Raw genomic sequence first — 23,017 nt, forward strand, 5'->3', positions numbered from 1 at the left:
TAGTTTCACAGGCTTTCCTCGGGGTGGAGCTCTCACTTAATTTGCCTGCTTGTCATTTGGCTGTCAGGGAATGAATGTGTACAGCTAGCCGGCTGGTAGCTTTGGCAATGTTGTTATTATCAGAATGATATCGCAGCGGGACAGCGGAGAACTTGCTCGGTTTTATACTGTCACAGACCCCAAGAAGCACCAGAAAGGCTATACTGTGTACAAAGTCACCGCAAGGGTAAGGAGAGAGAGAGAGAGGATGGGGACTCTTGACAGCTAGGCTAAATGCTAGCTGTTGTTAGCCGTCTAGCTTGAGCTAAGCTAACAGTGGTAACCTCTTAGTGATTAGCTGACAGTGGTAACAGCTTTTATGAACACCACAGATGTAACTAACAGACACATTCAGATTTGCTTATGTTTTAAAATATGAGTTTCTACTCCTTGTGGGTTGTCTATAGCTGCTAACGTTACATTAGCAATATTAGCCAGAATGACTGAATCCGACCTAAACGGTGTTAACTGCTTGATAGCTAACTAGTTTACGGTAGACGAGCATTAAAGCAGGGGGATTTTTGTTCAAAACACATAACAATAATAAAATAGCTGGTTCATATTGTCATAATTTTTAAAGGCAAGGTTAAATGCATTGAAATAAGTGATTGTCGTTGTGTGGTATCCTTAATAGAAAGTCAGTCCCACTGTTAAAGCTGGGCAGGAGAGATGTGAAAGTCTCAGCATTATTAACCTAACCTAACCCATGGCTGCTCTATATCCGTCCCCTAGTTTTGGGTGCTGCTGTATAAATTATTTTAAGATCCTAGGGAAAAAAATTCAACTCCAGTTTTGGGCATCCGGGCTGTAATTTGTAAGCACAGCCCACCCATTCCCGTGCACAGCCTGCAGCAACTCACAGGTCATGTGCTGGTAATTGGAGAAGTTGTTTCCTGATGATACAATGGAGAGACATGTCCCTTAATTTATCTGCACTTGCATCATTGGCTTTGGCTCTGTGTGCTATGATTTTACTGATATATGGCTGAGTTTCTTTGTCTCTGCTTGCCTTCCACTCTGCTTGTTATGAATGCTGGTGATGTCTCCCTCTTACACTCAAGACTACCATCACTGGCTTTATAATGCACTCCATTGTCACACTCAGAGCTGTGTCCCTGCTCATGCTTTCAGCAGCCCCACAAGAAAGTCTTTGCAGCAAAACCAGCAGCACTCACAGCTTGGTACTGTACTTTTAGCTAGGAGCCACCGAAATGGAAGTTTGTAAAGTTCTCTTCTCCCCCTTTCACACAGATAATCTCCAGGAAGAACCCAGAGGATGTCCAAGAGGTAAGACACGAAGCCATTATTTTTATATGTGAGACTTTCAAAGACCAGTATAATGTCACGTTTCACTGTTTGCAGTTTTATTTATTTATTATATAATTTATAAGAATATATATAGCCTAGTTAATATCATTTAGTTTTTATTTAAGTAATTTCATCATATATTAGTTGAACTTGAGTTAGGTGCTTAGTAGTAACATGCTAGACATGTGTGGCTCAGTTCCTCGCAGATTAGAATTTATAATGCAAAGTTTGATTTAAGCGAAGATTTCGGCCTACATCAGGAGAATTATTGCAATGCTCATTTGCATGTATCTATAATTAAATGCAGTGTTTCTATTCAATGGTAGTGCACTTCCAAGCTCACTGTCTATACATCTATACACTCCAGATGCTTTAAAGTATTCCCCTTCCTTATGGTGTGACTAAAAAGACACATATATGGTACATACTATCTTTATTTAACACACACACAGAGGAATGCAGTCTAGCTTGGAACCAGCGCTAATGCAGCAGGCATGATGTCAATTACTGCATGTGAGTCTGAGAAAGACAAGAGAAGGACATACCTCCACTGCTGAACAGGGCTCCTGTTTGCGAGTGGTGCTCAGCCCAGTTTGCCTCACACCAGCCGCCCAGCCAAAACTTAAGCACACCGGACTTGAATTTCAACTTTAGGCATTTAACCTTTGCTTTACCCTACAGCGTTAAGACCTTTTTCTTTTACCAGGTTTGTGTGAGAATGTTGTGATTTTATATTTTAAGTTTTACTGTACAAGATGGCTGTACAAAAAGGTTCATGTGAAATTGTTTTAATGCTGGAGCATAGGAACATAGCTGATTCATGTTATTCTTACAACATAGAGTGGTTTAAATTATGTTTTTAAATGTTTTCAGTCTTGTTTAACATGATATAAAGATTGTCTTGTATATCTCTCCTGTCCCTCTTTTTGTAGATAACAGTGTGGAAAAGATACAGTGATTTCCGGAAACTTCATCAAAACCTCTGGCAGCTGCACAGGAATGTATGTAGCCAGTCGGAGCTGTTTCCTCCCTTTGCCAAGGCCAAAGTCTTCGGTAAGAAATTAAATTTTATCAAGTCATATGTAAGAGCACATTGCAGTACAACAGGAAGATAATTTTAATCTGTGTCTTGTGTGCTGCACTTGTATACAGCTGATTTTATTGTATAATATTAAGTAATATTGGGATTTTGGTTTTGGATCTTGGAAACTACAGATTTGTTCACCTGCATTTTTCTATGTCTACTTTCACACCATGACACAGATGTGCTCTGTTTGGTGGCATTTAATGATTTTGGTGACTTTTCTCAAACATTTCCACTGGTTTATGTAAATGTTTGAAGACCAAAAGACTTGTTTTAATATGTATGACTTGGATGTAAGCATGCAGAGCTTTTTTCTCTTATTAGATCTTTTAAAATCCTCTCAGTATGGTGATTTCTTCCAAAGTGGTGAAAGTGAAACTGTAATAGTTACAGACTTTGCTTTAGGACAATAAATCCTAGAGAAGAATAGGGAAGTAATGATAACTCTGCCCCCTTGAGGCAGCTTAGTGTTAGTGCTCAGCCAGCATGCACTACTCTTAATTTGATATGATCATTTGTTTAAGGGCTATATTACTGCATGTGTGCTCATGTGTATCTTTGTATCCATGTATGCATGTGTAGGTCGTTTTGATGACTCAGTGATTGAGGAAAGGCGACAGTGCTCTGAGGATCTGCTACAGTTCTCTGCTAATATCCCTGCTCTCTACAGTAGTCAGCACATCCAAGATTTCTTCAAGGTAGCCGAACACACAAACGCATAAACACAAACATAAACTGTAGACAGACTATGACTGGAAAGTTTTTTAAATTGTTTCCCAGGGAGGCGAGGTCCACGACGGCTCAGAGCTCATTGGACCTGCCGAGCCCTTTTCTGACTTCCTGGCAGACAGTTTGTCTGACTGCAGCTCTGATGGTAGAGTTACATACAATAACTCCTCCTCAAAATCAATATTCCTCTTAATTTACTATCACTTTTAATTCAGACGTGCTCAGATATGTGTGGACATGTTTTTCAGTTCAAAGAGACATCAGCGGTGCAGAGGATTTGACCATCACATCAGAGTATGGAGGTAGAGGAGTTTGAATCAATTAGATTGCCCAAATTTTTGTTCATATATAGAGCTGCTATGACGTGTGCATGTAAGTATCTGTCTATTAACTCTGACATCCTCTGCCTTCCCAGGCCCGTCCAGTGACAGCGACCTGACCTCCCTGGCTGTGGACACAGACTCTTTGGCTGAGCTGGATGATGGCATGGCCTCAGGCCGCACCTCCCCAAACCAGCCACAGGGGGGAGCCACCAACATTAGCAGCAGCTGCAGCCCTCGCTTGCCCTCCCTGCACGACCGCCGCACCCCGTCTCCCGCCCCAGCTCCTGCCTCCTCAGCCCCTAACCCAGAGGTCAGCTGGCCTGGCCGAACACCACTCTTCTCTGGCAGTCTGAGGAAAGCCAAGGAAGTGAAGTCAGATTACTTAGACAAAGCCAGCGAGCTGATCTGTTTGGCTGTAGAGAAGGAGAAGGTGCAGGACTACCAGGCAGCTTTTTCTTGCTACCGCAGTGGAGTGGACCTGCTACTGCAAGGAGTGCAAGGTCAGTTTGGTCAAGTGGTGTTCATTAGGGTGTTCACAAGGGTGTCATTTAAGACAAAGAAGAAGAAAAAACATACTTTTTTTTTTTTTTAGCTGACCCATGTTTTGTAAAGCCTTTACTCTGGTTATCCAAAGTTCAAAGAAAGAAGGGACAGATATTCACGTGCAGATGTATTATTGTTAAAAGCAATACAGGAGGTTTTTTTTTATCCATATCGTCATATGGAATTTTAATTACTTTACCATAAATGTGCAGCAGTGCCACAACTTTTGTGTAAGAAGATGACAGTTTCTGTCACTGGAGACCAGAGGTTGATGAAAAAGTCTCTAGAGCAGCACTTAAATTCATGGGCAGCAGCTATTTTACTGAGTAAACTAATAAAGTGGAACCTCCCTGCCTGGTGAACACCCACTTCTTTCAAACTTCATGTCTCCATTTTATTATGTAGGGTTTCTATTAAAAAGTTAAGTAGTCTCCAAGCCCAGATTCAAACATGATGAAGCTCCCCCCAGAGCCAATGATGACATCATACAACTGTTTTCACAGAGTAATACTCTCCATAACTAGGAAACACTAGGAAACTAGGAAATCTTCCAACCTTGACCTCGCAAAGTGTGGAGAGGAAAACGTAAAAGACTTTTGGGGGGGGGGGGGGGGGGGGGGGGGGGGGGGGGTTCATGAGCTTCTTACAAAAATAACCTACCATTTTGTCAGTTAATATAAATCTAGTACAGAAATGTTCAACCCAGCCCTATAAAAACTGCTTGGTAAACAAAAACTGTTGATCTCACTCACCCCTTTTTCAGGTGAGCCCAGTCCCACGCGGCGAGAGGCAGTGAAGAAGAAGACTGCGGAGTATCTGATGCGTGCAGAGCAGATATCCAGTCAGTATCTGAGAAGCAACATGGGTCAAGGGTCAACGCAGACAGTGGTGAGTGGGAGGGAAATATCACTGACCAGTGTGCATCTGTGAGATTATGCCAATGTGTTTTATATGCATGCATTCACTAGTGTCCTTAAGCCTCTTGAAGCAGTGTATCAGAGAGTGGTTGGGTTTATGACAGGGGACAACATCAGTGTCCCCTGTATCAGGAGACAACATCAGGAGATTGCTTGACCTTACTGAAGATACAGAGGATATCTTTGCCTTTTGTTCCTGTGCACAACTTTGTTATCTAACCTACCATCTTATATTTGTTGTCTCTAACAGTTTGGATTAAATCTACTTCTTGCTCTTAACAAACTTGCTCTCAAGAATACTGTACTTGAAATAAATCAGTCTTTGCAAGAGAGGGTCAAGGTACCTAATCAATATGACATAACTGCATACCATAAAGTTTTTTTTTGTTATTGTTGTTTTTTCTCAAGGCGATGGGGGCACAGTGCTGCCCTTCCACTAGCAGAGGAGGCCAGCAGAATCCATCTGAGGAGCTGAGAACTTACAGAGTGTTGGGGGTCATAGATAAGGTCAGTTTGATTTTGACAAGTCTTTGAACTTTCAGCCAAACTTTGTGATTTGACTTGTTCCAGCCATAATCACAATCAACAATTTGTCCCCCAAGACAGCGAGTAAGGGACATGAAAAGACAAATAAATGGATCAAAATGTTAAGATCAGTGATCAGTGTTGTATGTGTCTTTGTAATGACATCCTTGTTGCTCAGTGTGCTGCACTGCAATGATAATGTTGGAAGGAATGAAAAACTTGATCAGAATTATCTTCTTTCATATTACTGGTAATATGGAAGGAGATAATTCTTACGGTGAAAACAAAACAATAATTGTGGCCTAACAGAATTAGGCCCAATTACACTTGGGTCCTGTGATTGCAAAGATTTATTTATTTATTCATTGCCCCTCCTGAATATATGTGGATGGTATCCATCTTGAAATTTCTCCTCCTTGTGTCCTTCTTCGACCATCTCTTTTATCTGAAGCAATAAAACGTAATAGATTTACTGGATGGTATAGTAAGGGCTGAGCGTGTGTATGTTTAGCGCCAGTTATGACTACCACAAGGTCAGTTCAGGTTGCTGGTCCTCTCAACCAGCTGCCGGCGAAGCAACTTCACCACTCAGCCATGAAATGACTTGGCAAGCAGCTCAGAGAGCGGCACACAACATTGAATCAACGATGCTCATCCTGCACACACACACAAAACCCTAAGGAAAATGTTGACACAATACCAACATGTGTTGCTCTGCAGAGGTGCATGGAAAATCCACAATATGTCAGAAACAAAGTGGACAGACAACAAAAAAACACCATAAGTGGAAACTAAGCTATCCAGAAATGGCCCAGCTTCCCTCTCCTCTTTCTCCTGCTCCTCCTCCTCCTTTCACTTTTAATGGGGACAGAGGGGACAGATGGAGAGAGCTCCTCACCCTACTAACCCCCCCCCCACGCGCGCCCCTCCTCTCCACCTCCCCCCTTCCCTGATGTTTGTGTCTTAATTATATTAGCGCCCTGGCTAGCACAGCCACTCTGTTTACTCACAGCTCCATTCATATCCATTTAGCCTGCACCTGTTTGGTCCCAGCCAGGGTCACATGCAGAGAACGCACCCACAAAACATACGCATGCACCACACTATACACAAACACACATACACACACACACACACTGGGTCACACACATACGCTCAAGCTCTCCCCTGAGACGGTGATGGAGCACAAGAGCAATGGAGATGTCAGAGAGAAAAGGAGGGCTAAAGGAGGGAGGAAATGAAAATGTTAGGAAGAAGAGAAGAGAGAGGGAGAAAGTAAAGGGAAGTGACGTGAGAGATGGAGCTCCTTTTTTTTTGTCGGAATATTGGTACAGATGGAAGGAAAGTCTGGATTTAGAGATGGCACTGGCAGCCATTACTGTGACATATTTTTCAAGTAAAACATCTGCTCCCAAATTGAAAATTTTTTTCCATGCAGAAAAGAAAGGTGTGCGTCTGAAAATATGAACATAAATTTGAATGACCAGCCCTTTGTCTTGCAGATTGCTTCTATGTCCTTTTTAAATGCATTTCTAAAGATATGTGCTTTTGATTTCTTTTTTTTTTTTTTTTGCTGTTCCTTTTTTTTTGCTACTTTTGATATCATAGGCTATTTGGCTAGGGCTGCAACTAAGTATTATTTTCATCATCAATTAATTGTCATTTATTCTTTGAAATTATTTGATTTAATCAAAATGAAAATGGTGATATACCAATTTTATTGCCAAATATATTACCAAAGATATTTCATTTACAGTGACCTGACTGGAAAAGCAACTATTGTCACATTGTAGAAAATTGATATAGGTGTATCTCAGTGTGGTAGTTTGTGAAAAATTAAATAAAATGAAAATGAAGGGAAAAAAATTAAGTTTACACTGCAATATTGCAGTATTACCAATTTTAAAAGTTTGCTATCTTTGCTTAATAAATGACTTTAAGAATTAAATGATTATTAAAATTTTTGTTGATTAAGTTTCTATCCTTCAACTGATCATTTCAGCTCTACTTTTGGCTGATATAGTATATGGACATCTATAAATTCCATTTGTGTTTTGTGGATGGGACTTTGGTTAACACAGCAGGGTCTGATGTGTTAATGCCAGTTTTTCCAGTATCATTTAGGGACCTACATTTATCTTGCAGTGACCCTTGAGGGGGCCCTGACCCAGTAACTGAAAAACACTGCTCTGGAGGACATAACCACTATATCATCTTAGACTGTGTATGTCTCATCATGCCTGGCAATTAATGGCACTCTTCCATCACAGGTTCTTTTGGTCATGGACAAGAGAACACAAGAGACGTTCATCCTCAAAGTAAGTGTAATATGTGTGTGTGTGTGTGTGTGTGTGTGTGTGTGTGTGGGTATGTGTGTGTAAATCCCGCATCCTCATCGTCCTAACTGTAAGTGTTAGTGTGAAATGTGCCAGAAGCCCCTGTGTGTGACCGGTGTAATTGATTCTAATGGGCCTGTCCCTGTCAGCTCCTCTGCTCTCAGGTGTGAGACGTGTGCCAGACGCCAACGCACAGCACAGGCACAGATGACTACACACAACGTGTGCACACACATACAAGCATATCTACACACGCTCGCTGCCAATGTGAACTTTACGTGCAGCACTGATAGATTTGTGTGGCTCTTTTAAAGTCACGCGCTGTATGTGGCTTGATGAATCCAGTGACTTTGGGTTGCCATGGGGCATAGCTGGCAACTCGTTAATGGGAGGTTTCTCCTTTGCCACACTCCTTTCCTCTCTTTCTTTTTTTTTTTTTTTCTTTTTTTTTTATACACCTTATTCTTCGTACAACCTAAATGCTCACCTTCCTCTACCTCCTCCCATCTATGCCCTCCTCATTTGGGTTAATTCTCCTTTTCTCCTCTTGTCCTTAAATGCACTGTGTCTCACTTTAATTACTCACTGCCTCTCCTCTTCTCTTAATCCCTGCAGGGTCTGAGGAAGAGCAGTGACTGTGGAAGGGCTAAGAGGACCATCATGCCTCACTCTGTGCCCCACATGGTGCAGCTGAAGAAGTTCATTGTCTCTGAAGACACTGTGTTCCTTTTGCTGCAGTATGCTGAAGGTAAGACACACATCTCATGCTTCCCTCCTTTGTCTTTTTTACCTCCAACCGTCCTTTCCCCTCCTTCACCTGATCCCTCTTTCTCTCTTCTCCCATCCCTTTCTCTGCCCTTGTTCCAGACAGATGTTTGATAGAGATGGGTGTGTGTCACAGGTCATTATTCTGAATACCAGGTGGCGCCATGCTTTATTAGCTATGCCAACACCTGGGCCTCCTTAAATCCCACTCACACTAGGTTGTGTGTGTAGCTCGTGTGTGGGTGAATGCGTACAATGAAATGCAGCCATATTTTTTGATGCCCTGTAACCTATTCAATCTGGTGTACTCCATTACCACCATGCGCTAATATTAGTGGACAATATTGAATATCATACGGGGCTGTACGACATGATCTAATAAAGCTAATCAAATGCAAGAAAAGACACAGATTCACCACAGTTGCATCCCAGCTCTGTGATTCAGAAAACTGAGGGTTGATCTTAATGCCTCTATAGGATGCTGTTCTTAAACATAGTAGCTGATGGGTTGAATGAGAATAGACAGGCAGACACAGAGAGGCAGTGACCTGAGTGACATTGGACAAAACAACATGTGGATGGTTTTACTTTCTAAACCATCGAGCTGCCCCGCTATCATTATCATCACTGTGAACTCCCTATCCATTCTCATCACACACAACAGATGCTGGCTTCCAATTTGCTTTCACAGCTCTGTGTGTGTGTGTGTGTGTGTGTGTGTGTGTGTGTGTGTGTGTGTGTGTGTGTGTGTGTGTGTGTGTGTGTGTGTGTGTGTGTGTGTGTGTGTGTGTGTGTGTGTGTGTGTACGTGTGTACGTGCGTGCATGCTTGCGTGTCTGTGTGCACGCACATGTAAGAGAGAGACAAGTTAGAATGTCAACTTTACATTGGGAACCTAAAACACAAACACACACACCCAACCCCATATACCCAAATTAGTTGCAATTGTTTTTGTTTACCTTGGTTACTCATTCATAAGTGGAAACTAATGAGCATTTTCTCCAAATAGTCCCTGTAACTAAGAAGCCCCAGAAACCAAAGTCAGGAACTAAAAGTCTCTATTGCGCATTGCCTTTTGCATTGCCATATTTTGCATTTTCCTGAAGAACCGTGAAAATTAGGTAAACAGATATTAGGTAGACTGTTAGCTGTCTTTTTTTTATGCGCAGTGTTTTTCATGTGCATTTGTAATTTACTGCTGTGCAACTCTGATACTTGAAGAGACCTACAGAGATTGGCAAGGAGACTGAACCCACCAGAATAACGTCTGGTTATTTTTCTGCTCGAGGCTTGATTACCAACTGGGCAAAGCAACTCTGCAGCAATCTCCAGACTCTGAGGGGCCTGAGTTGTCTATGTGGCAGTACTTTGTGGTACTTTGATTAATTACAAATGAGTTTGGAAAAATGAACCACTAAAACTTGAAATGGTAAGGGCCATGAGATGGCTCCTTCACTTTTCTCCAATCTTGAGGTCCTGTCTTATAGAGGGGCCCTGTGTCAAAATCTAGATTTAACAATTTTAATATTTCAGTTGGTATTATACTAACATATTGCATATTTTTTAACATCTATACAAATTTGTATTATATTAAATTAATCAAAAACTAATTGACATACAGTAAACAGGTTGTATTCTAGCCTAGAAATACTGGTTGGTTTATGGGGCAAAATGGGTTGGGGGGGATGTGTATGTGGGGGCTCAGTGGGGACCCACAGCTAGCATATAACCGTATTGAAACTACTTTAAGAGTGGTCTAGACGTCTACTCGTTATATAACTTTGTTTAAACATCAATAAACCATCCCTAACCCAATGTTGCTACTGCTTGCACCCAGTGATCGCCTACTGTGTGAATGAATGCTTTTCTTTGACCAGTGCTGCTACCCCCAGAGCAGTGACGTTTTTGGAGACAGAGAGTAGGACCCGAGACCCAAATATACACCATGGTTTAGTTGAAACACAGGTTGCTATGTTTCTAAAATTGTTCCTGGAAAAGATCATGTGTGTAAAAAAAAAAAAAAAAAAAAAAGTAATTACCCAGACATAGCTTGGTTTTCTTTCTTATTTCGCATTCCTTCTCCTTCCTTTCCTTCTCTGTTTATCCATGTTATTGGAGACACCCTTCTTTATTTTTTCTAATGCCCTGTTCCTTCATCCTCAGGTGGAAAGCTGTGGTCTCACATCGGAAAGTATCTGCGCAATTCCAGCCCAGAGGAGAGCTTTGACATTCCTTTCATCCAAAAGAGCCACACAGCAGCTGTACACTCTCCACAACATGCTGTACCACAGCTGGGTGTAGATTCAGCCAGTTCTGGCTCAGGGCCTCTTACTGATTCTGATCCTGTCTCAGGGCTGCAGAATGAAGGGAAGGACCTCATCACGTCCCCTCATAAAAGCGTTCTCCCTCCCAAAATTATCAAACAAATTGGAGCCCAATCAGACTCTGGAGCCACCTCTGAGGAAGAGTGCACCAACAGTTATTTAACACTGTGCAATGAGTACGAACAAGAGAAAGTAGAACCAGATACACTAGAGGAGGAGGAAGAGAAGAGTGAACAAGAAATGTTGTCACTGGAAGTGCCAATTACTTCCTCACGTAGCCGCTCACTACTCAGCAACGACAGCCTCTCTTCACCTATCAGCTCTCAGGAACTTGGCTTTTTCACCGAATCGTCAGACAAAAGCGGACCCAACCATGACAATGAGCAATACCATGGCACGGAACAGGACCACGGCGACGTCTTTAGTCCATTGTCCTCGCCTGCTGTGCCTCTGTCTTTGGATCAGTCCAAGCACACACCAATGGAGTTTTTTCGTATTGACAGCAAAGACAGTGCAAGCGAGGTGACCTGCCTCGACTTGGGAGAGCAGCGCACCTCACATAAACAGGTCCCCATCTTTTCTACATCTGACCTGGGCTCAGATGTCACTGAGGATCTTCCAGAGCTGGCTCAGGAGGTCAAGAGCCACAGCTCGGAGCTTTGGGGGTTAGACTGTAGTGATAAAGGTTCCAATGAGTCAGTGCCAGTCATTTCATTTAAAGAGGCAGTAGTGGAAGATGAAGGTCAACCGCCAGACCTTTTGGTCAACCTGCCTGCAATGAGCGGGACTGTAGACTCTTTACAGGAGGAATTAGAGACTTCAGGGGTGAGTGTGGGCCTGGAGGCCACAGCCTCTCCTCAAAAGTTCATCCAGCCTGATGTTTTACAGCTTCACAGCCAGCCTGAAGAAGAAGAGGAGCAGCCACTAGAGCAGGAGCTTTCATCTTTGTGCACAGCCTCTGCAACTTGTGACACTAATGTTGCATCTTCCTCTCCCTTGACCTCACTATGGGGTGACTACAGCTTGGCTTATGGACAAAAGGCCTCAGAGGAAATGGGGGTTGATCCTTCATGCCAAAATAACGATCTCTTGCTTGATGCCCCCATTCCAGTTACTGACTCAGTTACTGAGAAACTAGAGCCCAGCGTAGGCATAAACACAGATGTGGTTCCAAACTCTAGCGGGAACAGTGAAGGCTCAATCCCAGCGACAAACGGCACTGAGGCCTGTGCAGTGGTTCAGAGTTTATTAGATCTTGATGGTGAATCATCAAGAATTATTAGTAATACAGGTGGCAGTGCATTTGATAAAGAAGTATCGCGGCTGTTTGCAGAGCTGGACGAGCTGTCGTTGGCTGCATCCCAAGCACGTATCCCGGAGGCGTTTGTACGATGCTGGGCTGTAGAGATGGTGACAGCCCTTGATTCGCTGCACCAAGAGGGCATCATCTGTCGAGACCTAAACCCCAACAACATCCTGCTCGACCACCAAGGTTAGACATCCATTTTCACCAAAGCCTCTTTTCTCATGTTTTCTCATGTTTAGACAAGGATTCTGTAAAAGTTGATCGGACTGAGAAAATGCAAACCTCCGCTAACAGCTTCTGAGCTTCTTTAAAGCTGGACGATGATTATTGGCTTGAGATCTAAATATTAAACAGTTGCACTTTACTTAGCAAGAAACCAGGAAACTTGAGGTTAATCTTCTCATTGCTAGTGAAAAAAAATTGAACTTTCAACTCCTGAAAAAAACACAAGAATGATGAATTTAGTTGCACTGAACGGAGGCTGCGGCAGAAACAATAACGTACTGATTGTTAGGTTGTCTTTTGCAATTTTAACCGGAGGTATTTCAGACATAAATAGTTCAAAAAAGACTTAATGAAAACCCTATAGTTGCTTGTTGACATCTACTCATACTTCTCCTACAGTAAGCATAAAATCACTTTCCTCTGAAGCTGTTGTACCATGTTTATGTCATATTTGTTGACCAAATATCTTTTTCAAGATATGAAGTTAACATCCCTGCTTATTCCAGTCTTAAAGCCGGTTCCGGTCTTAGAGCAGGACTGTTTCCGTCAAACCATGATCTAATCTGTTTACCAAAATGAAGGCTCTTCCTGAAGAGAAAATGTTGTTTTACCAGGAGGTCACAGATTCCCCCTCAACTTCTTCTTTTGTGGTCCTACAATCATCTCTCTGCACCTCGTTATCAACAAGCGTCTAATTAGCTGAGTGGCTGTTTTCGTCTCCCTGGTGGTAATTATTGTTCTAAAGGGCCCATCAACGGAGTAGTGTGGTGCATCAGTCTGGCTAGCCCAGGCTAATGGCCACGGCTACCTAATGACACCATTAGTTCTAATGATAGCGTTAACGGGTAGCCGCTAAACAGGAGTAATCGCTGAGGCTGTGTGCTTGAAAAGCTCGCGGAGGGATGCAGAAAGGAACGGAGGAAGGAAGTGCTCTAAAGGTGAGCAAACAGTTTGAAAAGTAGAAAGTCAGAGTGACACTCGACTGTGTGAGCGATTAGAGGCTGAACGTTAGAAGAGTGTCTCACACTTCAACTCCGAGCTGAACACTTTCTATTTCTTTCTCCTCAGGTCATGTTCAGCTTACTTACTTCTGTAGCTGGAGTGATGTGGAGGAGTCCTGTGACAAAGAGGCCTTTGCCAACATGTACTGTGCACCAGGTGAGACATACATACCTTTCCTCTATCTACTCCTGCTACACTTTCTCATTTTGTGTGCGTTTGTCAGTTAGTAGGTTTGTGTGGGATTAATTCTGTGCAGCCATGTAGGGCCATAAGTAGGCCACTTTCCCATGGTCACAAACCCCTCATTCATAGCCAGACATGAATAAACTATCCAAGTGAACATACACTACTCTTGAGAATAGAAACATATGAACACTGTGATTGATTTTTACTCATAGAATGACAAAAGTCTGTATGCACAGGTGCTCTTTCCTTTCTGTTCTTCAGTTCTGTTACTGTTTTTAGATTAAAGGAACCATATATAAAGGACACACACAGTATACACTATGGTAGTGTTATTTTACATTTTGATTAACACATGGATTGGTTAATATCTGCAGGATAAACTGGGAGTAACTGTTTTTTTCAGTGTCTTGCAGTCAGTTTTGTGAAGCTGGATCTTGTTGTTGTTCTCTAGTTGTCCTGTAGAGTGTGCTGCTGCGCAACAGTGAGCCAGTGGTATGGTAACCCTGTGTGTTGCCCCCAGCAGGCTTGTGGCAGCTCTGGCATGCTGTTTAAAAGCTGCCTAAAACAAACTGCTGCTAGACTACAACACCATGTCCCTACTTAGCACTTCTGTGTGTGGAGGGTGTGTGTGTGTGCACACATAAACACACACACACACACATTTGACATCTATGGGTGGATACCTTTTCCAATATGCTCCTGCTTTAAGTGTATGGCTTCACACTCGGGCTGTTGGGTAGCTAATGTGTGATGTGTTTAATTACGTCTTTCTTAACTATGCAGGATTAAAAGAAAAACATTAGCTGAAAACACTAGACGCACTCTGAGACGTATACAATGACCCTCACACGCATTCACCCTCCCACGCACTTGTATTAAGCTATTCATCCTCTCTCTCTCTCAAGCCAGGAAGGTCACTTCAGATTTAAATCCTCCTTGTGTCTAGAATGTACAGTATGCCACTGTTGTAATAAATCTGAAAGCAAAAAAATGCTCTATTTAATATCCAAAGTGTGCATTTTTATTCCCTTAGCAACAGTGTGTTTAAAAGCCTACTAATGGAAATAAAAGCACATAGACATATGTTCCAGTGGCCAGCAGTAGCTGACCTAAAGATACAGGAGTAAAGCTCAGCACAAGAACCTGTATGCATAATGCAGCTTAAAATCTAAGTGCTACACCGAGACATATTTCCATTTAAGTCATTGTGTAATTAATGTTCCTGTTATTATCAATATTAGCAAAGAGTGATTTTTACACAAGTGAAAATGTGGGGGGTGGAAGGTTTGGCAGGTACCTCGGTAAAAATATTGGAATAGGTGATCAAATATATTAATGAATAGCTGGATTTTGACAAAATATACAATTAACTTTTAGTTTATTATCCATATATTTTATGTTTTAGTCATTAGTTGCAAATCAACTGAAGTAACTTGCAACTAATGACTATTTTCATCATCAGATAATCTATAAATTTATTTTTCATGAGTCAATTCAAATGTATGTGTTCAGATTACCTTTTTTTTTCTTCTTACCAAAGGCATTCAAATTACTGTGAAATGATGTGGGGGTAAAAAAAAGAAAATTGGTCAAATCATAATGTTTAAGAAGCCATCAGCATTTTTTCAACATTTGGTTTTTTCACTTGATACCAGACTTCAACATTTAATCAATGGTCAAAATTGTCTTTAAGTAATTAATTATATATTGGTTAATTTACTATAATGACTATAAATTTTGATGCCGTTTTAGTACGATGACTAACATAGGAAAAATCCAAGTTGGTCACAGTGTCTGGGGGATGGGGAGTATGGTTGGAAAAAAGAAACTTTGGTGTAATAAAATGATGGGAATGCACCAACATCCTGCTCTTGACACATTAAATGTCATGTCATTGGTACTGTTTGAATCATATTTAGTTTGTGTCCACATTCAGCTCACTCAAATCTTAATATGAACAGAACTGATTTGAGAATATTTTTTACAACCAAAGATGCTCAGTAAAAAATATGAATGTCAGCTCTTCAGTGAACTGAAGTGGAATGAAAGTGACCTCAACCCAGGTGTGAAAGGTCTTGTTAGTTAAACGAGTGTTGATCTCATGTGGATCAATGAATGAAATACATATCACTAGCCAGCAGGGGGTGTGTTATGCTGCTGTTGAGCATAAAGACCACTTCCACATCTATTGATTGTCCTACTCAAACACATGCAACTTTCTCTCTTTTTTCTCATCCGTCTTTTACGGGCCATCTTTTCGTTGTTATTTTTAAATTTGGGTATAAGCATATTACAAAGAAACGGCTGTTATCTATTTTGCTTGCTTATATTTATTCCATACCTGCAGACCCCTACAGTTGGTACATGCGTATATCTGATGTATGTGCCTGTTAACACACACAAACAGAGGTTAGTGAATGTGTGTCTCTTCTGCCCTTTTTATGTATTGCTGTTTATCCAGACAGGGTCAGCTCTAGCGATAGCTTCATTCCCGATGACAGATTTATGACTGTTTGCCAGAAAGCTAGCGGGGGGCCTGCTGTGACCGTATGTGCATGTGTGTGTGTGTATATATATGTGTGTGTGTGTGTGTGTGTGTGTGTGTGAGAAGGAGGGAAACATGTTTTCAAAGCGACCACATTCACACCCAAAAAACACGGGAGTGGACTCGGAAAAATACAGTGGCAGGGTATTAATCTGTTTATTCTGCACTTCTGCTTATTTACTTTCTCGCCATTTCGTCATCACTGATAAACATCAGATGGCAAATGTTTTGTTTCCTAGTAAGAAAAAAAAAGAAGCTGCTGAGTGACAAGGTGGCGAAACCTAATTTGAGCTGAAACGGTAATTGTTTATTGTTCTGTTGAGAGGGAAGCAAGGCCAAAACCGATTGTCTTCAACATCTAAGAAAAGGGAAATTCAGTATTCTTCCCCTCTGAGTAACAAGTCAGTTACTGAGGACTCTCATGACATGCGCTTTTGTTTTCAGTTTTTTATTTTTCCCGTGTACCTGCTCGGCCACAGCGTGATCAAATGGAAGATAAAGTTTACTTCCCCTTTTGTCACTGAGCTGTCATCTCAGTATTTTGAAAAGCTTTTCAAGTAAGACATTGTACCCTGAAAGCACTTCTGCTTTATTATTTGAATATTTTCACTTTTTCCTCATAGTGAAGACGGGTAAAAGTATTTGTTTATTTAGTTATGTCAGCAGTTGGCAACACTACTGAGCCACACCAGCTCATAAGACACGCATTCACAGTCTTGGAACATCATATTGTATACCGATCCCTCCTTACTTCCTACCTGCGTATGCTTTACTTCCTCTTTCAACAATGACTGTCGGTTAAGTTTTTAGGGAAGTCTGTCTAAGAGGAGAAGAGAGAAAGTTCCTTATGGCCCCCAGGAGAGAGGAGATGGAGTGTGATTAAGATACAGAGCAGGAGGGAACTGCATTGTTTAGGGGAAAGGGAAGAAGAAGAGGCCATGAGGTGAACACGCTGTATTGTTGTACCTCTTCAGTATATTCTTTGTTTTCTTAGATTTCTCATGATACCTTTTTGAAAGTGTTCAAGAACTGAAAATGCCAGGTTGAAATTTAATAGTAATTGTGTGTTCTCAAAGATTATACAGTGCAGTGTAATAGTGGGGTTTGAATGACCCATGGCCTGTGGATGTGGTTAATTCCCCTTCCCATCCTCTTTCTCTCTATCTCCCTTTCTCCCTGCCTCGCTCTGACAGAGCGGTAAGTGTAGCCAGCTCCACTGTACTCTCCCTGCAGCTCCTTAGACATTAATCCATTGTGATGACATCGACCTTGCTCTGAGACGTGTGCGTGTATGTGTGTGTGCGTGTGCGTCCAGTATCTCCCCTCCGGCTCATAACTACGCAGGTATCACTAGTCCGTTCAATGACGATCTTCTCTCCTTGGCTGTCAAAACAGTAGTCCTGGGGAGCCCTGAAGACTGGCTGCTCAGTTGGCTGTGTGTGTGTGTGTGTTTGTACGTTTATATATATATATGTGTGTGTGTGTATACAAAACGTGCAAGTAGTATCATAGCCCGCTCTAACCTTGGCTGCAAGAGAGCCACACAGTCCCCCGGAGTTCCCGGCAGCCTCCAGGAGATGAGGGGTCTTTGTCTCTTATGCTCCCCCAGCTGAGGAGCCTGGTCTCTGGGCACACACTGCCATGACCCTGGGTCCCGGCCCTCTGGGTGACCGGGCCCCCTCCCTCTGGAGAGAGCAGAGCAGAGGGAAGCTGAGCGGCACAAGAGGCCATCTGGTACCCAGTGGAGCTAGCACACACACACACACACACACACACACACACACACACACACAGTTTTGACTTTAGCAGATGAGTATCTCTCTTGGTTCCTGTTTCTTACACACACACACACACACACACAGTAGAGTCCCAACAGTCGAGCTGTCTGTCTCACCGCTTGTGTGTCTGACTGTCTTAGATCGCTGCCATGGAGTAGGCTTAAACTGGAGAGTTGTAAGTGGAAAAGTTCACATTGAGAGACTTTGGTAGTATGTACATGTGCATGCAAGCATTTGTGTGCATGCTCCAGTAGAGACTAAGCAGAAGTCCAACAAGAGAATTTCTTTAGAAGAGGAAGAAACAGTAAATGATGTCATTTGTAATTGTGTAATTATTGAGAGCCTTTAAATATTGTAGACTCTAAAGAAATAACAACAAAGGCAGACAAGTCAGTGTTGTAGGTTATTTCAAGGAGCTTAAAATAAGTGCAACACTGAAGAAAACTGAACAAAAATGTTATATAATTTACTCTCTTGTGTTTCTGCTTTATATTTCTTGGTGTGTGTGTGTGTGTGTGTGTATTGTATGGGTGTGTGTGTGTATTTGCGTTTGAGGTCAGGTCATGCAGATGGTGTGAAGTTGCAGCACAGACGGTTTCCTCAATTTAACTGCTTTTTTATTATGCAAATCACCCTTTTATGAGACTCACACTTGTTTGTGTGTGTGTGTGTGACTGTGTCCACGTTTTTGTGCTCAGTTTTGAATCACTTCAATGAAATATGAAGTAATCCGAAGATGTCATTGTGAAACAGTGTTGAAGGTTTAAAAGCAAGATGCCTTAAAGGATGTAATCATGTGAGGGGTTTGACACATTTAGCGAGTAAGATCAGTGCATGTTTTTAAATATATGTATTTGATTATTTTCTTATTTTACATCAAAAACAAATTGTTGCCTGTGATCTCCCTCAACACAAGCTATTTCTCTGCACATTAATATATTGATTAATCTTGTGTCTTCCTCTCATTTTGCACTTTTTTCAGAGGTGGGAGGCATCAGCGAGGAGACGGCTGCGTGTGATTGGTGGAGTTTGGGCGCCATCCTGTTTGAGCTTCTGACAGGCATGGTGAGTCAAAAAGTATTAAAAAAAAATGTGTCTTTGTTGCAAAGGTGTTGTGGGATGTCTGTAGGTGTCTTGGCTTTCAACTCTCTCACACTCTTTATGGTCTTGCCAGGTTGTGTGTGTGATTCTGCGCGCCTGTCTGTATGTGTCTGAGTCGGCAGAGTTGGTTGTTTCGGTGTGTTGTGTACAACGTGTGTGTATGTGAGGTGCGTCTTGGCTGCCGTCTCGTACTCTGGTTCTCGGGGAGTGCCAGGGGTGTCGGTGTGACTTTCTCCCCCAGCCTGAGCTCCATCTGCTGGGCCAGGGGGTCAGCTCTCCCCGGGCCTCTTTGCTGGCTCCTGGAGCAGCGCTGTGCTCGGAGCACGCCGACCTCAGATCGGCGTGGAAGGTGAAGACCGGGGCAGCTCTCAAGGTGCCGCAACTCGGCTAGTCCAGGATAAGGGCTATCTGAGGGACCATCTTTCAAGACAGGCTTGGCAGGGGGGGGAGCATTTTGTTTGGAAGACAACAAATACATATTCAGCTGCTTTACGTGTCAAAGGTTTGGACACACGTTCCCATTCAGGTGAATGAGAAAGTGTGTTCAAACTTTTGACTGCTACTATACATGCTAATTACAACTTCCCGCTGTCAAGAAGAACAAATACACACACAGTAGCACGCACGGACACCCAGGGCAGGTGCGGTGTCCCTTCAATTTTTCATTGTCTATTAAATTTGAATAAATTCTAACTGATTGCCAGTGGGCATATTTTCATATCAGCCATCAGTAGTACCCATCAATGGCCCAAACATGAGTCGAGGTGTGAGGTTGGTGTTATTATGTTGAACAATACACACCCACTTACCTGGGGAAAAAAAAACTCACACAGATGTCTCCTTTGATGATTATGTCTGGGTAGGGCCCTGGCAAGGATACACACACACACACACACACACACACACACACACACACACACAGGCACACACAGTGTCTCTTGATCCTTGCAGGATAAGATCTTGCCTGGAGCAGTCTTGACTGCGGCTAGGAACCCAGCCAGAACTCCTGCAGCACGTATCAGGAGAGAGAGAGCGAGAGGAAACCGACCTAACCGATGGAAAAAAACACAGTTTACGCCTTTCACTTGCCGCACACGTCCTGTTCTAGCATTTTCAGATCGTCGATGTAGATGCACTGTCGTAACATACAGTGATTACTGTCATTATTGTCAATTATTTTAACAATAGTGCTATATTCTGTGGTTAGAAAAGCACTTACAGGTCTTGTGCTCCCTTTCTCTCACTTCTGAGATGATTTTAACCTTTTTTTATTTTTTTGTGAGTGCAACAATTCCTCGTTAACTGAAATGTCAGTTTGATCCGGTCAGATTTGACTTTGAAAAACAAATAAAAATGACTTAATGTTTACTGCTGCTGAACTGTCGACCCTTCCAGTAAACTTGTTCTGTAATAATGAACAAAAAAACAATATGTTTTTTCCATGTCATTCATTCTGCGACACTCGCTCTTGTCTGACACACACAGCAGTTCCAAGAAAGAGCAACACCAGTGAAATCATGTCTTTGTTATAGTTGCTGTGATCAGTGTTGTTTCAGGTGCTCGGACTCTTTGGTCTCCTCCTATTTGTCCAGTGCCGCTGCTCTCACATTGACCTAGGCTCTGCGGGTGTCAGTATATCTGTCCCCTCAGCTCTCAGACTGTCAGGTTTTCTGTGTTTGGATTGATGGTTATCTCTTCTTTCCACCCCTCCTTCCCTCTCCACAGTCTCTGCTCCAGTGCCATCCAGCAGGAATCGGTCGTCACACTGCTCTCAACATCCCCGAGTCTGTTTCAGAGGAGGCCAGATCACTGTTGGAGCAGGTGAGAGTCTAGTGTACTAGATGATGTTTTCAGCCTTTGCATATAATTAATTTAATTCAGTGGCCCACCCAAATAGATTCACCCCACCCAAAAACTTTGTTGTATTTCTGTATTTATTCAGTCCCTTAAAAAAGTTGCATGCAGTTAAAGTGGAGATTGAAGAAAATGTTAATATGTTGTATAAACATACACATGTATTATACACTATTTATGGTTGAAATCCTTAATGACAGAGCTTGCACCATGCTAATATCTTCTAGCCAATTGCAAAGCCTCAAAACTGGTAATCTTTAGATGTGTATTAATGTGGTTAGCCTGGACTTATCTGCTTCTAATGTGGCACAAATCTCCACGATTTAAATGTGTTTATGTTGTGACGGATTGGACATATCAATACTATAGTAGCCCTAATAACTTAAAATAGTATTTGAACCGCTTGATGACAGAGTTTCAATCCACATGCAATGCTCATGCTAGTGTTATATTATGTAGATTTATTTATTCTGTAACAAAAAAAAGTAACACAGAGGAAGTTTTGTCATGCTGTAAAGTTTCTTAGTTCCCCTGCCTCTGTACTCTCTGTTTACTTTGTCTCACTGCCTGAGAAATGCTTTTACGTCAATGTGATTTTTTTTATTTCTTTGTCACCTGTTTAATTAAACAAATCCTTTTCTCATGTTATTCTATGCAGTTGCTCCAGTACAACCCAATGGAGAGACTGGGGACAGGAGTAGCAGGCGCAGATGATATCAAATCCCACCCCTTTTTTGCCAGAGTGGACTGGCCCAAGTAGACGCTGCGCAGTGTGGGACTGTGGAAACCAGAGCTACATGCTGGGAAACTGGCTGTGAACTCCTGTCAGACAGAACACAAACAGATCTAAAGTAAATCCACTTCTGTGCCCAGATTTATGCATATCTGCACAGATCTCCCATTTTGTGTGTGGTCATTGGATTTTTTTTTTTTTAATTAAGTTTGCCAACCAGCAGTATTACTTTCCTTGTAAATTGCTCCTTTATTTATCTCATAGAGGATTTACCGTGTCAATTTCTTGGTGCAGGGAACACTTATCATGTGTGGTGCAATAATTTATACAGTAACTGCTTGTATGAGTGATGATCCACTAAAACATTGTTGCTTTACACTCCTCATACAGTAGCTAAAAGCCAAAATGACACGACTGAAATTAATAGGTGGCATTTTTGTGTGTTTTCTCCGCATTTATGAAGTATTGTATTCTACCCATTCACACTGATACAGGCTTAAGTCACCTTTGCTTAAGACCCAATGTGCAATACGCTCATTTTGTTGCCACCTGAAACACTATCATTCCTCACAGGTTGGCTGATGACTCCGCCAACAGTGCCCATTGAGATTAATGGAAGTGAGACAGGTTGAGCTTTTTATTCGATGCTAGGGTTGTGTTGCTCTGATCTAGACACAGATATGATTTCTCATTTGTAACAGCGTTGTTAATTACAGTAACAGAGATGGACACTATGCAAGGTGAACGAACAAAATATTGCGAGGCAGTAGATGGGTATTGTTGTGGAGTGAAGTATTTAGTTATATTAAGATTATGGCTTGGAATAGAGCCAGTTTAACATATAGCATTAGCATTATCTCTGGGCTCAAAAGTACATCTTTGAAACCAGCCCTTTTTATGAATTGTAGTTATTTTTCTTATGAATATCAGAGGAAACTCTGCACTGAACAACACTGCATTTTGTGCTTGCAAGAATATGATTTATGTAATATATTTAATATGATGAAAAGAAAAAAATCTATAAAATAATAAATAATGTCTTGTCTTGTAAATACCCCTTTAAAGGATGTTGTGCTGAGTGGAAGGTACACCCAGGTATCAGAGCCTTGATTACGTCCAACTTGTCAATCACTTACTGCCTCATCAATCAAATCCTTTTTATTTGATTGTGTATGTTTTATATTTGAGCAACACATTCGCTAACTTGCCACACAGATGATATAAATGCTGATTGCTGATTTTATATCTATACTGACTGAATTGTATGGTGAGCATTTTCATGGTTACATTACTTGCCATTTATCACCTCTACATATATATCAAACGCATCTTAATCCATTTCTCTAACAATACACAGATAATCACTCCACTGTTGTACTCCACTGCATTGCGCTA

General features: G+C 41.9%; 1 protein-coding gene across 1 annotated transcript; it reads left to right on the forward strand.

Moving 5' to 3' along the window:
- The first annotated feature begins 36 nt into the window (after nucleotides 1-36).
- On the forward strand, nucleotides 37-22,674 carry rps6kc1 (ribosomal protein S6 kinase polypeptide 1). The gene is made up of 16 exons (XM_042390681.1): nucleotides 37-226; nucleotides 1,291-1,326; nucleotides 2,280-2,400; nucleotides 3,014-3,129; nucleotides 3,212-3,305; nucleotides 3,409-3,462; nucleotides 3,576-3,983; nucleotides 4,790-4,914; nucleotides 5,352-5,450; nucleotides 7,739-7,786; nucleotides 8,420-8,552; nucleotides 10,732-12,384; nucleotides 13,492-13,581; nucleotides 18,917-18,999; nucleotides 20,761-20,856; nucleotides 21,548-22,674. Exons 1-16 carry the CDS (start codon nucleotides 125-127, stop codon nucleotides 21,647-21,649), a joined length of 3,360 nt encoding a protein of 1,119 aa, XP_042246615.1. The 5' UTR covers nucleotides 37-124; the 3' UTR covers nucleotides 21,650-22,674.
- The last annotated feature ends 343 nt before the right edge of the window (nucleotides 22,675-23,017 follow it).

The sequence above is a fragment of the Thunnus maccoyii genome, chromosome 17 (genome assembly GCF_910596095.1).
Source record: "Thunnus maccoyii chromosome 17, fThuMac1.1, whole genome shotgun sequence".
In the NCBI taxonomy this organism is placed as follows: Eukaryota; Metazoa; Chordata; class Actinopteri; order Scombriformes; family Scombridae; genus Thunnus; species Thunnus maccoyii.